Raw genomic sequence first — 17,233 nt, forward strand, 5'->3', positions numbered from 1 at the left:
TAACTCATTCTTCACCAACCACTTCAAATAAATTACCACCTTCTATATAGCTTGAATTCACATACATATCCCCCTTTCTATTCCCTGGTATAGATCCTAATCCTCGCTTAACTAGACTCCATCCTCCACCTTGTATCAGAGTGATCATTCTGGGGACTTTGAGCTACTTGTCCCTTCTGTGCCAGACACTTTAATGGCTACCCATTGCCCACAGGACAAAGACCCATGCTCCTTAGCAAGAAACTCCAATGGGTGGAATTCTCTCATGATCTAACCTCTATATACCAAAGAGTGCTCCTCTCCAGTAATACCAAAATGATGGTAGTTCCCTGAATGCACCTTCTTGTCACACTTTCTGTTGTTGCTCCCACTTTCCTCCTTTATCTAGAATACCTTTCTGTGCTTTTTCTAATTAGCTAACTCCTACTCATCTTTCAGGGTTTCACCTAACCATCATACTCTTTATTTAAAGTCTTCTCTTAAGCCCTCCCATCCTCTCCCAGTGTGGTTGAGCCATTTCTCTATACCGCTGTAACACTCTATATACATTATAATCATAGACTTCCTCACACTGATTGAAGATGTTGATATGTGCCTATTTCTTCTTGGATTTTGAGCTCCTTGAGATCAGCAAAGACACCTTGCTGCTTTTGTACCTTGTTATTTAGCATATCACCTGGTTCATAGTAATTGCTCAAATGCTTGTTCAACTACACTGAACAGTGGAAGAAAAGTAAAAATGCTCAACAGAGGAGAATCCAAAGAGATTTGAAAAGAAGTGGTTGGGAATGCAGTAAGGATGACACATTATGGGACAACTTTGAATAGAAGAGAAGTCTTTAACGATGTGCCTAAGAGGAAGCAGGTAAAGATGGAGACCAATGAAAGAGGTAGGAAATGAAGGGAGTTTCAGGTTGAAGGCTCAATTCAATAGGCGATTGAACAGAGTGACTGTTCAACTAAAACTTGGTAAAGATGGTGGCAAGGGAATATATATGACATATTTGCTGGGAAAGTAAATGCATATCTTAGATGCAAAGACCCTGGAAACATTTTATTCTGGAATGTGGCATCTCCTAAGGCTTATTCATATACTTGAAATTCTTTTTCGAGGCAAAGTTTTAGATACACTTGTGGCATTTTCTCTGCATGTGTGTGCAAATGCTTGTGCCTGAAGATCTTTGCTTTTCTGCCAGGTTGCAGACTTGCCACTAGAACTGAGATTGGTCATTGTGACATTGCCGTTCATGGAGTCCAGTGAAGCATGACTCATGGCAATGCTGCTCACGCTATGGGAAGAATAACTGTAGATCATCTTAAGAAAGGCAGACTTGGTGTTAATATCTTGCTTACAAATAATAACATAGCATTTGGGGAAGAATGTGCAACACAGGATTCCATAGTTAGATATTAGTATGACAATAATCTCCACAGCTGGTACATATTTGCCAAATGTGGTAGCATAGATAGGGATGAATGTGATCCAAGCTATGAAGTAAATGAGCATGCCAAATGTTATGAATTTGGCTTCATTGTAATTCTCAGGTAATTTCCTGCCTTTGAAAGCAAATATGAAGCAAATGAAGGCCAGGATGGCAATGTAGCCCAGCATGGTGCCAAATGCAAGTATGGATCCCTCCTCACACTCCAGTATGATGACTCTGGGCAAGGAGACATTCACCTCTACCGTAGGTGCTGCAAAGATTAGCCAGAGTGTGCAAATGACAACCTGGATACTCGTGCAAGTGAAGATAATAAGGATTGGTTTATAGAGGCACTTCAGAAATTTCTGTAATTTGGGATCAAAGCTGAAGGCTAGCAAAATTTTCAGGGACTTCGTCAAAATGCAGGAGATGCAGAGAGTAAAGCTCACTCCAAACAGTGTCTGCCTGGTTTTACATGTGAAGTCTTGCGGTTCTCCAATGAAAAAGCTCGTGCTGGCAAAATTGAGGAAATGACAGAGAAGGATCACATAGCAAATTCTTAATCCCCCGGATGATTTCACAACAGGTGTGTTCAGGTTTCTTGTAAATATTATGCCAACAACCAGAACAAATATGATTCCCAGTAGGGAGAGGATCAAGAGCAGGATGGCCAAGGAGTCATTCCAGTTGAGATATTCCACTTCCTTTTCAAAGCACACAGTGCTCCTAACAGGGGCCCAGTGAGTTTCATTGTTGCATAAAAGGCAGTGAGGCATATCTAAAAGACAGAAGACAGAGGAGACACAGTTACATTGTCAACATTTAAACTAGGTGATAGTCCACAATACTACAAATGAGATTCGCCTTCTGTAATAGTTCTGACTAGAGAACAGATATAGATGATTGTCACGTTGGTTACTTATTAAAATAAAGCATGCTCAAACTTAGAGAAAGTGAGAGAGAAAAGGTAAAAGTTAGGAGAAAGGAGAAGAAAGAGAAAAAAGAGAGAGAGAAAAAAAAGCCAGCTGGATTGTGAATGTTTAGGAGATGAATATACTCAGAATACATGCTAGCTTCTTATGCATTTGCTATTATAGATGATGGCTCTAGCACTCTTAAGAATAAGGCTTTGGAATCAGACATAGCTTTTCTTATCTCTTCCACTTGTAATTCCTGTAAACTTGAACAAACTAACGGAACTTTCTGAGCCTGTTTCAGAATCTCCCATATCTCAAAAAATAATAAAATGAAAAGACTCTGCCTTATTGGGATGCCGTACTCAATGAGATAATAAATGTAAAATGCTTCACACAGACCATTACACATAGTAGACCCTCAATGTATGGGAGCTGCTATCATGAATAAGGGTGCAATTCTTTTAAAAGAAGAGGCAATATGGCTAGGTTACTCTAAAAACTTGAAGTCTCTTTCTAAAAGTGAGATAATGCAAAATTGCAGTCAATGGCAATTGAAGAATTAAAGTTTATTTTTTTTCCAAGTAGTGGGTAAATCGGAGCCTCTCGCACTGGAAGTGATAACTTTGAAAAGTATTTATGCTGATTCTGGCTGCAGGGCAGCACAAACAGTTGAGGTTAGAGTTGTATCTCTAGAAGTGATATTACATTTGGTCCCCATTCCAGCCACCCAAAGTTGGTGAGTCCCAGCTGCAACCAAAGGGCCTCTGTCAGGGCATTCATCAGATTACACCCCACAGTGTCTGTACAACTCTTTAAAATTTTGTGTTCTCTTCTTTATTAACCTCAAAGTAAGGTTGTATTTCTGTTTATAAACTTCACGACCCTTCCAGCCTCCTCCTCTTTCTGATCTCTATTCCCCTGAAAATACCTGTTCTTTTCTGTTTGCCCCATAACCACAGTTGCTAGTGTCTGTCATTTCATTCGTCCAGTGGACATTTACTGGCCTCATCTAGGTATGAGAGCTGTGTGTTAGAGACATAGAAAGGAACAGCAGATGGTATCCGTTTAGGCTTTCCTAACTCCTAGCTTATCCTCCAAGTTGTCTTCAGTCTTCTACATTTCTACATTTGTTCTTGGAAGCGACTTACCCTGGTTACCAAAAGAAAACCCAGATACAGCCTTTAAAGAGTCCCGTACATCTTTATGGAAAATAAATGTTACATACTCCTTGGTGTTTTTATTTCTGTCACTTGGAAGGTAGTTGCTAGTTACCATGTTGCCTGAAAAACTCCCTCCCTAATTATCTAATTTTTTAGGTGGTGGTATAGCATTTTTATTTATTCATCATTTAAATGCTCACTTCCACTAATATAAACATTATTAAACATACCAAGGAATGGGAAAATTTTAAATGTGAGATAATAAAATGCAGATACATATAAAGTTCTGATACTCTCAGGTTGGAATAAATGACATTTTTTTGTGTGACACAATAACAGAACATGAATCTTGGAATATTTTCATTGGTATACTTTTCTCCTTGAAGCCAATAAGCAAAAAGAATAGGTATCTGGGGACTATTCCAGTTCTGGAGTTCTCAGCTTTTCTACAAGATGAATGGGAATGCTCTAATAAACAAGGAAATCTGATGCTTTTAAATTAGGCTGAACTCCAGGGAAAGTGCTCATAGTTTCTTTTTAGGCTCCTAAGGCTGCTGACCTCACTCTCGTACTTTAATTTGTGTATTTTGCTTTCATCTTGTGAAATTTTTAAAGATAGGGTTGGCAAACAGTCAGTTACCAGCATCTCATCCCTGTCAATAGTTGGTCCCTTGTCTCACAGAAGAAGTTGCTTTCAGGTTTAACTTTTGTTCTTGGTAGACATAATGAGATCGCCAGGATGTGCACACCTGTTTCTCAACTCCAGGTGCCTCTGGGTTTCTATTACGTTTAGTTAATTCAACGGTTACTTATTTGTATTTTTTCGTACCTCAGTTACAAGCCAAGCACATCTGTATAGGGATACATGGACAAAATTGACGGAGAAGTTGCATCCCTTTAAGAGTTGCATACTTTAGAAAATATGAGTGAAGGGATGACATTTTCCCTTGGAAGTAAAGTAACTTTTACATCTCTATTGTTTATTGGCTGTGCAAATTCCAAGATAAAATGAAACTTCACTGGAATTTAATTTCACAGGAGCATGGGAAGCTTTTTAAATTTTTTCAAATGAAAAAACAAACCAAAATCAAATTCATGCAAATAAAAAAAACACCTAAGAGGAATGATTCAGATGTATCACTGTCCATGTGGAGTGACTGTAATTACCTGTCTGATTACTGTAGTGATTTTCAGGACAGTTCTCACATTCATAGCAACAGATGTGTTGACTTCTTGTAGTTTTCTTCATTTGCCCAGGACTGCATTCCTTGGAGCATTTAGATTGAATTTGCTATATTAAAGGTGAAAAAAAAAATCACAAGTAAATTTGTAAAAAGAATTATCCTAATCAATTATCCTCGGCTTAATTTAAGATATATTTACTAAATACTATTTTGGTCTGTTTTCATAGGATTATGGACTCTTTTTCCATCTTGGGAAATGTAAACAAGCTTTTAAGATGGAGAAGCTGCTTTAAGAAGAACACAGTTTTTGTCGCATTAAAAACTTCTGTAAGCAAATTATGGAAATTAGCCCTTTCAGAAAGTCCCTAGTAGAGGCAGAAATGTGTAATGCTAGAACTAAAGAAAATAATGATGGTTGGGAAGTTTCAATCCCATGTTGAATGAGGGGTTCCACTAGATAAGAAAATAGCACATGGCTAGATTTTTGTATTCTTTAAAAGAAAGTTCTTATCATGCTGGCAAGGATCATGTCCTATCTAACTCTAAAAACTAAAAAAAAAAATTGAGTTTAAAATAAAATTTAAAATTTAATACTCTAATATTAGAATATTAGATTTAAAAGACAGCCCTAAATATATAATATTTAAATAATCTTGAGAATTCAAGTTATAATTTGCATGTCACAATTTGAATTATATGCAGTGTTCTACTTTTATGGAACCCTAGCTAGTAATTCTTTGCATTTCAGCTATGTTATTATTCTCTATTCATAGTCCCTTTTTCATGGCATATCTTGTGAGAGAAATTTGCTTTGTCTTGTCACTTTTACCGTCGGAGCAGGGCAGAATGGTTAAATGAGTCTTTCTCAAGATTCTGTTATCCATTATTTCCTACTCTGGAACACAATTGAAGTACTAAGCTAACAGTCTTTCTCTGGAAGATACAAATGATCTGTCTGAGATAGAAAAGAAAAGATTCAGCAGGCCCTGGGTCTGCAAGCACTGGTTTTCTTCTTCTGTCCACTTATTGCTGACCTGGGTTTTCACCAGGTAGTATATATGCCTTGAGAATTCCCCAGGGTAAACTTTTAAAGTATCCACTCTCCTGGAGGGTGCTCAGAGGACACAAAAGGATTTAACTACGAGATAAAGCCGGACCTTGTTAGGGTCCCTTCTCTCCCTCCGCATCAAGAGCAAAGACAGTCTAAAATCTTGTACTGATTACTTTAGGCTTCAATTGATTTAGGATTATCTGATGTTTTGTACTATGAGTTCTTGTGACTTACCAGAAATGTCAATACCCCAACTAGCCTGCAAATTGACAAATCCAGGAATCTGACCTAAACGATTTCAGATACTGTTGGTTTTTAGTGTATCCTTGAAATAATTATAGGTGTCTCCATCAGAAGGGAAGACTTGTCTCTCTGTTCATAGTGGTCAGCCCCTTCCATTTAGTCACTAAGAGCCTCACATAATTACCTGTCATTCTATCACCTTCTCTTCATTAAGTGAATTCCCTACAGAGTCTGGAGATAAGTATTGATAGCAATTAACAGTGTTTCTTGCAAAAATAATAGCCATCTCTGTATTCAAAAAGAAAATGAATCAGAGCATGTTTTAAAAGTTTCAGTGTGAGTTACGGTGTTTAGCAGAGTGCTGGGTTCGTAATGTAGTTGTGAGGATAATGGTAAGAAAAATGAAGATGATGACAGCGAAAGTTTGAGAACACAGAAGAATGGCTACATTTATGTCTTTCAAGGAAAAAGTGTCTTGCTTTACTAAAACTTTTACAGCCAGGGGAAATCTGATTAAGGAAAATGGTTTACAGCATTGCTATGTTCATTCTTTCATTCACCAAATATTGGTGTCTATCTATGTTAGGCACTGTTCTAATTGTTGAAGCCACAGTGGGGAATGAAACATAAATATTTAGCTCATAGAACTTAAGTTCTAGTTGACAAGAGTGACAGAGTTAAAATAAGCAAAATGTACAGAATGACAGAAAGTTGTAAGTGCTAAGGAGAAAAATAAGGATAGGACAGTGAATAAGAACTACTAGGTTGATGTTGCAATTTTTAAATAAGGTGTCCAGAGAAGGCCTCACTGAGGTGGTGACATTTTAGAAAAGACAGAAAGAAATAAGAAAATTAACCACATGAACATCAGAGAAAATTATTATAGGCAAAGGAAATAGCAAGGGCAAAGTGCTTGGGCTATGAGAAGGGAAGACACGCATAGAAGACCAAAAAGCCTGTGGGGATTGCAGGAGGACTGTACAGTAAGGGGAGGGTGGGAGATAAGGTCAGGGTGGTACTGGAGGTGGATTGTGTAGAAGTTTTAAAGACATTGGCTTTTACCCTCAGAGAAATAGGATGCCATCAAAGGATTCTGAGCAGAGCACTATGTTTTACAGGACCACTTGTATCTCTGTTTTGAAAACAGACTGAAGGGGGCCGGCGCAGTGGCTTACGCCTGTAATTCCAGCACTTTGGGAGGCCAAGGCAGGCAGATCACGAGGTCAGGAGTTCAAGACTAGCCTGGCCAACATGGTTAAACCCCATCTCTGTTAAAAATACAAAAATTAGCCGGGCATGGTGGCGCACGCCTGTAATCCCAGGTACTCAGGAGGCTGAGGCCAGAGAATTGCTTGAACCTGGGAGGCGGAAGTTGCAGTGAGCTGAGATCGCGCCACTGCATACCAGCCTGGAAGACAGAGCAAGAATCCATCTCGGGGGGGAAAAAAAAAAAAAAGGGAAATAGACCAAAGGGTTAAGAGAGGAGGCAGAAAACCTTCTGCAATAATCTGGGTGAGAAGTGATTGCAACAGCACTGGAGTAGGTAGTAAAAAGTGGTCAGGTTCTGGACACATTTTGAAAGTAAAACTCATTGGTTATGGAGTGTGACTGAAAGAGAGGTGACAAGAATCCCAGCAGGTTTTCTCATGAGCAACTAGGGGAAGGGGGTTGCTGTTTATTGAGAGGCGAGTAGGTTGGGAGAGAATATCAGCTCTGTTTTGGAGATTTAGGTTGACTGCTACACGTCCAGGTAGAGATGTCAATTAGGCAGTTGTATATTTATTTGGGTTAGAAGTCAGAAGATAAAAATCTAGTAGTCATCAGTCTCCCGTGTAGTATCATTTAAAGCCCCAAACCTGGATGAGATCACTAAGGAAAGGGGTAGACAAAAAGAGGTGCAGTTCTGAGCCCTGGGCACCTGAATGATTAGAGGTAGTGTGAATGATGAGGAACTAGCAAAGGAGACAGAGAATTAGTGGCCAGATACACAGGAAGAAAATCAAGGGAATGTAGTATGATGGAAGCAAACAAGGAAAAGATGTCATTGGGGGGAGAATAATTAGCTGGTAAGTGACATATATGATAATATTCGGCTTTATTAACTTTGGTGAGCTAGACAGAAACAATTTCGATAGATTGAAGAGGATTCAAAAGAGTATGGGAGGAGAGAAACTGGGGCCGTTAAATGCATTCAACTGTTTCAGGGAGTTTTACTGAAGAGAAATAGAGTATACAAAGAAAAACTTGGGGGAACAACAGAGGTTCTTTGTTTGTTGAGATGAGAGAAATAATGACCTATTTATTTCATTAAGTGGATAATGGAGAAGGAATGATTGAGAATAAAGGAGAGAGAGTATAAAATTAATGTAATGTCTTTGAATAAGTGAAAGAGGTTGGAACCCAGAGGTGAAGTGGAGGAGCTGACCTTGGCTAGAAGCACAGACAGTCCATCTATAGTGCCAGATGGAAGGCAGGGGTAGTGGCCTTCTGTATCCCTGATGTGGTGGCAGGGGCCACTGGAATTCTCTTCTGATGTTTCAGTTTTGTTAGAACAGAAAATAGAGTTAACTGAAGTGAGAACGGGAAAGAAGTACTGATCTCAGAGGATAGAAGAGAAGGCATAACATAGCCATCTAGGAAGGTGAGTGAGTTCATGAACTAGGGCAATAATCTGATTGTCCTGCAGCATTAAGAGCCCACTGGAAGCTAGAGATCATGAATTTAAAACGAGACTAGTCAGCAACCTCCCCTCCCTTCCCCTCCCCTCCCTCCCTCCCTATCTCTCTTCTATTCTTCTCTTTTCTCTTCTCTTCTCTCTTTTCTTTTCCTTTCCTTCCTTTCCTTTCCTTTCTCTTCTCTTTTCTTCTTTCTTTATCTTTTTCTTTCTCTCTTTCTTTCTCTCTCTCTCTTTCTCTTTTTCTTTCTTTCTTTCTTTCTTTTTCTCTTTCTTTCTTTCTCCCTCCCTTCCTTCCTTCCTTCCTTCCTTCCTTCCTTCCTTCCTTCCTTCCCTCTTTTGCCAACTTCAGCTAAATAGGAGCTACATTGATTAGGCAGAAACTTGATTAACAGGGATTGTGCTTGGCCAGATGAGTATGATGAAGAGAGGGGCAGGGGAATTGAGGGTGTACAAGAGGGAGTTAAATAGTTGACCATGGAATTTGAGGAGGAAAGGTGGGGACAGTAAACAGGCAAGAGGGTCACTGGAGGTCTTGGTGGGGCAAGGACTTTTGCAGTTGAGGTACCAATTGCTTTGAGTGCTACAAAGCAGCCCACAACATGATTACCTTAAGATTCCTGAACTCATTTTTTGTTTCCTGATCTGGGATGATGAAGACATCATTCTGTAGGTCATATTCTGCCATCTTGGTGACAGTCATGTGTCCATTGATCTCCTTCCAGAGCACAACATCATATCCAGTATTTAAATCGCCATGAGCATCAAAATGAAATGAATTCCCTCCATCAGTGAATGTCACATTTTTTAGCACACCAAGTAACTACAAAAAATAAAAACAGAAATAAGTGCTTTAAATAAATGTTGCAAGTATGTTCGTTATTCTAATGATAACACTGCCTTATAACGTATATCACTTAAAAATGAGAGAAAAAAGAGTACAAACCACTGGTTCGAGAATTCTTAACTATCTGGCAACAAATTGAGAATGAATTTCACTTGGGTTCTAGCCTCATTTCTGCCTAACTTTTGCCGTATAAATTTGGAAAAGCAAGTTAATTTCTATGAATGGTTGTTTCTAAGTATCTGCGTTTATCCTACAGAATTTTAGAATAGGTCCCCTGGTATAGACACCTGGGATCTAACTGTGGTTCCATCTCTCATCAGTGAAATCTTGACAGGTACAATTACTTTCTATCTTATTATCTCCAATGGTTCTTAAGTTTGTTTCAATGATTGAGTATGTAGTAAAGTGATCTTTAAATTATATTTCTAAGTTAATTCACAAAATGATTTATTTTTTAACTTGAGAGGAAAGAAATATAAGGATAAGTTGCCTGTCTTGCTACCCAGTTTGTACAGTGAGAACTTGTATACTACAGAGTTAGGACAAAAAATATTTTGCTTACAAATGGGGTAGCCATATTGAGGTTGTGCTGTAGTGGAAGAACAATAGACTAGAAGGTAGGGAAACAGGCTGCTGTTCTGGCTTCAACATTAACTTAATATATAAGTAAGCCAAATAAATATCCTCTCCGAATGCTTTCATAATGGCCCATTTATTACCTAAATCTATGGTTTTATGTGGCTTTTGTTGGGTATAAAATCTATAGAATAAGGCAGAAATTATTCTATTTGAAGACAATTATTCTATTCTCTTTCTTTTGAGTTAACTTTTTATGAGTGTTTCAATTTTTTGTCAATAGAATATAAAAAATAAGTTACATTTTCAAGTAAATAGATTAGCTATGATAATAACGTCAATGAGAAATGTTTCTTTAGCAGAATCTCTACATGTGTGTATTTATTTTATTTCTCCACAGATTTCTTAGCTCTTTTAATGGATATCAATTAATTAGTGTTACTTTAAAGAAGCAGGATGTCAGATCGAACATGGTGGAATTCACTAACAAAATTTTATTCTAGCAATTGCCTGGAAGAAAAAAAAAAGGAGAGAACAAAAATGAAAGAACATGCAAGAGCCTTCCTCCAATGTTCTCACTTCTATCTGTTGACTGGTTTGTTTCTTCTATTCTTTCCTTAAGCAATATATACATGTAAACCCCAGTGACTCAGTTCTTTAGGGAGCATATCCTCTTCCACACAAGTGTTTGAACTATAATTTCTACCTCTTTTTTTCCTGTGCTTAATTAGGCTTTATAGGCTAAAGTTCTGACACATATTTGTTCTGTAAATAATCATAAAATTGTATAATGTAAATAAACTTCCACAATTTTATGCTTCTTCTTACAGGAAACAGGGTGGAAGCAAATACAACAGTATTTTCATTACTCATTAAATATAATAAAACATTTGCTATGAAGTAAGGTAAATCTTAAGCTGTTATTAAGCTGTTAAATGCTTTTTCACAGCATTTAAAAACCTTTTTCATGGAGACTCTGAAATTCACCATTAATTGACACTACAAATTTAGAGAATGGGATTTGCATTTCAATTATCATCTTATTCACCTGTGTATGATAATGCCCAGTTTTTAAGCACACATGGCCAGGAATCACACCAATTAAGGTGATATGGTTGATATTGCTTTCCATTGTTCTAACTGTGCTGATGTCTGCTCTACCTCCCTAAGTAAGGTTACTGTGGAAAGAGATATCTTCATGGCTAAGTTAGAGAAGAGCAGAGGAAACAGCCTTGCATCTGTGTCCTGATGCCCAGACTATGCCTTCTTTTGTGAAGTTTTCCATTGTGTAGGAGAAAATACACTGATCTAAGGCTGGGGCAGCAGTTTCATTGCTAACTATGTGAATCACCATGGGACAGATCTTTACTGTTAAGGTTTCTTCCATCTCTAAACTCTGACAAGTCTTGGTCACTAGAAACACTTCTCCTTACCACTTCTTCAAGATGCAATGTAAAGAGGATGAGTCCTGTCGGCCTACCATATTTTATAAAGATTAGAGGTGGTGTATATCAGTATCTAGAACCATATGTTTTAAAAATTATTAGTTATTATTATCTTACCATGCCAAAATTACTCTCATGTCTCTCACTTCTGGACTAATATGCAACTACCTTGCTGCACTTACTAATACATGTTTCATAAATTCATCAAATTCAACATCTCCAAAATGGAATGCTTAATATTTCTTACTCCCACCAGACCTCCACTTTTCTCTACGTTTCCAGCTTGACAAATGACACCAGTTGTCCCATATTGGAATCATCTGCAGCACTTTTCGTGTTCTCTGTCATCATTTACATCCAATCGACCTTCAAATGCTCTTCATCCTCCCTCTTCAATATCCACATATACATCTTTTCATCCTTATTGTCTTACCTGTAGGCATTCTTATCTTATGTCTGATTTACCAAGTTGGTCTTTCTCCCTTCAGTCTTGTGTCTCTCTAATCAATTCACCTTGGATGGAAAAAGTATCATATCACTCTCCTGCCTGAGAATGTCTTTAATTAGCTGCCCTATCCTCTGTCAAGTTCAAACCTTTGAACATAATTTGCAGCCTTTCCATTTAAGGGGGTGTCCCTATACTAGCAGTATCAGCATCCTCTGGGACATTGTTAAAAATGTAGACTTTTCAATCCCACTGTGGAACTACTGAATTAACAGATAATAAGATTCCCAAGAAAGTCAACTGCACATCAAAGTTTGAGATGCCCTGATGGACAAGGCTCTAATAAGATATCTTTCACTAACTCATTCAGTTAGTCCTTCACTAACTCATTGCAGTTCTCTTGCAAGACTCCAGTCATATAGCATGATTTCCTGCTTCCTGAAGATGCTGTGCTTTCTTTTCTCTATTTTCTGGGACTTTGCTGGAATATTTCTGTTCTGGCTAACTGCTACTCTTCCTTGCATTCACACAGAGGTCATGTTTTTTGGAGAATATTCTCTGAATTGGTAATACTGGATTAGCTGTCTCACTTAAGTACTTCTCCGCCATCTTGTGTTTATATGAAACACTATAATGCACCATCCTACATTGTAATCAGCTCCTTAATTGTTTGATTGTACACATCACTGGACAGATAATTCCTTTAGGGAAGGAATTCTGTCCTGTTCTCCATAATATATTCACCACCCAACACACTGCCTGAAACATTGAGACACCAAACATTTGCTAAATAAGTATATGAATAGAAGTTTAACTATTAGACATTCTTTCATCTCTTGCACATCACTTACTAGCTTATATATCATCAGAAGTAAAGGAAAACCAAAAAGAAAACCAAAATCACTGGTCACAGCAAGGAAGTGGTATCCTCCACACACATCTGAGGAACATCAAAAATCTGCTGAAGTGAAACAAGCATGACTGTGCTGTCCCTGAGTATGGCTCACAAATATTACCACATATAGGGTCAAAGTAAGTACTATCCTCAAACACTGGGAAAACTTAACCCCTTTAAAATTATTTGAATCTAAAATCATTTAGAATGTACTCTTTAAATATTAGTGAATTTTGCTAGGGTACAAAGTAATCCTTAAGAATGTATCATTGACTAGGGACCCTAAATGTTGCTGATCTTTAAAATTTAAGTCTACAGAGATTTCTTTATAAAAGGATAACTCTTTGTATTATTTGTCTTACTGACTCTTGCACTGACTTGATATGGCTCACTCATGTCATGATCAAAGGAGCAAGTCATCCCCCTGTTCTTCCTTTCCAATCTGTTTCTGTTTGTTTCTAGATTAACAGGTTCTGGGGGCAAAAAGAATGACTCCAGGTTCCTCATGTTTAAATAAAACATTTTAGGAGACTCTGCTTAGATGATTTCTTCTCAAATCTTATCATCGACATGTTTGAGACTTATTCCTAATTTAAAATACTTTCTCTATTTTTCCCCATATCTTCAGGTGGTGAATAACTCTTGCTATTTGCATTTCTTTGTCCTTATGAGGTTCTTCATATAACCGCCCCTCCGCTCCACTTTATGTCATCTGTCTCTATGACTGTTCTCTATGTCTCTTTCTCAATCTCTTATTTCTAAAATTCTATGTGGTGGTATTATTATTGTAGTCTAATTTTAAAAATTAAAACTGTTTTTCTGCAGTGCACCAGGCCAAAAGCCTTGGAATATATTAGAAAACTTTGTACTGACCTTGGAATATAGTGAAGAATGATGATCTAAAAAAGATAATTTATGGCTTTTACCACCATCATTAAAGTTTTATATTACAAAGGGAATGCTTTCATATAGGTGTCTTAAAGTCATCAGACATAACTATATATATATTTTTTATATATAGATATATATATATTTTAAGAGTGTTTGCACTTGAGAAAAGGTCCTAATCTCTAGTTTTACCTCTTTAATAGATTTTTGGCTTTGTATTTATAAGGTAAAAAGTAGTTTAAAAGTGAGCAATTTAAAATACCCTCCCACCATTGCATGATCCTCCCAAATGTTAACTTGTCATACCAGACCTCAGAGATGGTATTTTTGGGTGTTTAAAGTAAAAAAAAAAATGACAAAAGTAGAAAAAACTTGTTCTAGATATCCACTTGTATGATCAGAAGAATTGTCTTATTTCTTTTACCTTCTTTTCTCTTACAAATTGAAAAAATATATATTTTGTAACATGATTCTGCCTCAGGACACACAAGTTTGTCTTTGAATACACGTTATTGAGAAATTTGTTTCTAATAAGTAAAACATCATTATTAAAGGAAGCAATGTAGTTTTCAATGCCTTGTTCAAGGGCATTTGAGAAAGCACAATGGAAATTTTTCACTAAATGAAGCCATGTTAAATTTTAAGTTTCCCCAAACTAATCAAAGAGAAGAAAGGGAAAAAGTTCTTTTACACACAATTGCTGGTTTCTTTAAACCTGGAATATCATAACTGACCTAACAACATTCCTTTGACGAATACTGGAGTCCAAGTCCTTTACGTATATACATATACACATAAAGACTCTAATGGTCTTATGTGTATATGTATTTATTTACTCTACCTCCATCCTAATTGAGAGTCTTAACTATAAATGTTGGGATTATAAACCACCAAAGACAGTGAAAAGCAAGAAAGGTGGAGTCAGAAGACCTAGACTGCAGTTGTATTTCTGGTACTTCCTAGCTTTAGTTTCCTCATCCATCATATTTAGTAAAAAACAAAAGGATTATTAAACATGTCAGCTCTAACTCTTGTGTTTTTTTAAGAGCATTTAAAAGTGATAATTTATATGACTCAAGGAAAATAGCATCATCAAAATAATTTTCGTGGGAAATAAAAGAATACAACTTTGGTAGGTCAGAGTAGGAAGTGAAGATAAAATACAACTCTATTATCCTCAAGAGTAAGGCACTATGATAGAAATGCAGGTTATTTAAACACTGAAAGTGTCTATTTATAAAAGGAATAGGATTAGGAGCAATGAATATAAATCTTTGCAAATTAAAACAGGGAAGGAAATGCGGAAAATGATGGTAGGAGAGTTTTTCTTGGATGTGTGAGTTAGTACCTCCCATGGTTGAAAAGCGTTGGGGTTCTGACAGTCACGAGCTTGACACAGATCCCGAATGGCATAACCAAGGGCAAACACTGCAAGTTGAATACTATGAATGAGTCCTGGCTCAGCATAGTCCCGGAGGAAGTCATTTCTCATGAAGAAGTTCCTTTCTATAGCCTTGTTAGCCTTGTAGGCCAAAGTCCTTTGAGAATGATTGAAAATGCATTGACTCAAATCAGTGTCCTTGACATATGTGCAGGCAGATAAATGCATGGCATATTCATGTAAGAGTTTGTTACTGTCACTGGGAAGCAAGTGCAGATTTTGAAGAAAGGAATGGAAAGCGGATATATTCCCTCTTCTAAAGGTAAACCCCACAACTTTGCCAATCTTTTTAACATTAGGAATGGTGGTAATCTTGGTGGCAGTTGACCAATTATCACTAGCAATCCACATCTTATTTATATTCATTTCAATGGCTTTATTGAAGAGATCGAAAACATGGAATTGCCTCAGAAATACCACAATGACATTAACCTGGGCTTCTAAAATGATTTTCTTCAGTGTCTGATTGATTCTGACTTCAATGGTATTATCTGAAAGAAAGGCTGGAAGAACCTCTTTGAAGGCTATGCACACGTTATTTGCTTCAGCCTGAATTATAAAAGTGTTAAGAGCCAATCGTCCATAGTCATCATCTGTGGTTATGATGCCAATCCAGTTCCAACCAGATTTCTGAATCAGGTGAGCCATTGCTTTAATTTGATGGAAGTCACTGGGCACAGTCCGTAAAAATGAAGGAAAGCGAATTTTGTCACTCAGGATTTCTGCAGTTGATTCATAACCCACCTGGAAATAGACAGAATATTTTAGTTATGGTGTTGATGAACTCCAGGTGACTGTTCACAGTAGGTGTTCCTCTCTTTGATTGCTGTAAGTTTTCACGACTTTCCTTAAATTCTCTAGCGTTTTTCATCCTTCTTCTATGAATTACTACTTTACAAACAGCTTAAATCATGATACTTAGCCCTGATGATGGTTTAGAATCACGACTTTCTAATTATTTCATACTGTATTTAGTACAGGCCTTCTGAGAATTCAGGCTCTATCTCATTTTCCATTTACACCTCTATATCCCTCTATATCTATCCTGTATCTCTGGCAGGGGGCCAAGAGTGGATATTATTCAAATACTTAGAGGTAAATACAGGAAAAATGCAGTCCATCACATAAGCAAAATGCTGTTTGGAACATCAGTGTGTTCAAAATCTTGTCTAATGCATAATTTGGGTGATTTTATTCTAGGTAAAGTCAATCAGTCAAATAATCATCTTGTCCAGGGATCAGCAAAATTTTCCTGTAGAGAACCAGATATAAAATATTTTAAGCTTTTTTGGTCATGTATAGTCTCTGTCATATCTTTTTTTTTTTTTTGTTACAACCTTTTAGAAATGTAAAAACTATTTTTAGCTTGGAAGCTCAAGAGCATGAGAGCCACATTTGGTCCACAGGCTGTAGTTTTCTGACTCCTGATCTAGTCAAATAAGTATCAGCATTTTTGGAAGACCTACTTAATCTACACAAAGTTTTGCCTGATTCATAGCTTTGGTGAATTATTACCTTCTATAGATGCAATAGCAACATGTCACTTGTTCAGCTTTTCTTTTTTTTTTTCTTTCTTTCCTTCTTTTTTTTTTCTTTCCTTTTCTTTTTCTTTTTTTTTTACCTACTTGCAGCTGCCATGTGGTGTGGTGGAAAGACAATAGGCTTGGGAACAAGATAAACTGTTAGAATCCCAACTCCAATAAATTTGGGAATGTTATTTAATATTTCTTTACTGTAAAGTTATAAGATTCTTGCTAAGATTAAAGGAGAAAATTTAAATAGATAAGAGCACACTTTCAGTAAACCTAAGTTACCTTCCAAGTACCTGATGTTGCTATGCTCAGCCACATTAAGAGCTGAACTTTCTTAAAATTAGTGTTACCCATGGAACGTCCCCTTACCTTTTCTGCTGTCTATTACAGAAATTGCATTTTTGCATTAGCCAGTTGTTGTTAAGTCTGCTTTCCTTACTTATCACCTAACTAGTATCATACATAGTCTAGAACTTTTAAGCCAAAGCCTTATCTTTGATGTGTTTGATAA

General features: G+C 37.1%; 1 protein-coding gene across 3 annotated transcripts in view; it reads right to left on the minus strand.

The window, feature by feature from the left end:
- Window positions 1-1,030: 1,030 nt before the first annotated feature.
- Window positions 1,031-17,233, minus strand: part of GPRC6A (G protein-coupled receptor, class C, group 6, member A) — a 28,324-nt gene continuing 12,121 nt past the window's right edge. Inside the window, exons 3-6 of one of the 3 annotated variants that reach the window (XM_012002343.1) lie at window positions 15,623-15,934; window positions 9,264-9,476; window positions 4,669-4,792; window positions 1,031-2,202 (exon numbers count right to left, since the gene is read on the minus strand). In XM_012002343.1, coding sequence (XP_011857733.1) covers window positions 1,088-2,202; window positions 4,669-4,792; window positions 9,264-9,476; window positions 15,623-15,934 — 1,764 coding nt within the window. In that variant the 3' untranslated portion in view covers window positions 1,031-1,087. Of the gene's footprint in view, window positions 2,203-4,668; window positions 4,793-9,263; window positions 9,477-15,097; window positions 15,935-17,233 lie in introns of all 3 variants that reach the window. The other 2 variants (XM_012002341.1, XM_012002342.1) reach the window with 2 other exon arrangements.

Source organism: Mandrillus leucophaeus, unplaced genomic scaffold, assembly GCF_000951045.1.
Source record: "Mandrillus leucophaeus isolate KB7577 unplaced genomic scaffold, Mleu.le_1.0 Scaffold683, whole genome shotgun sequence".
Lineage (NCBI taxonomy): Eukaryota > Metazoa > Chordata > Mammalia > Primates > Cercopithecidae > Mandrillus > Mandrillus leucophaeus.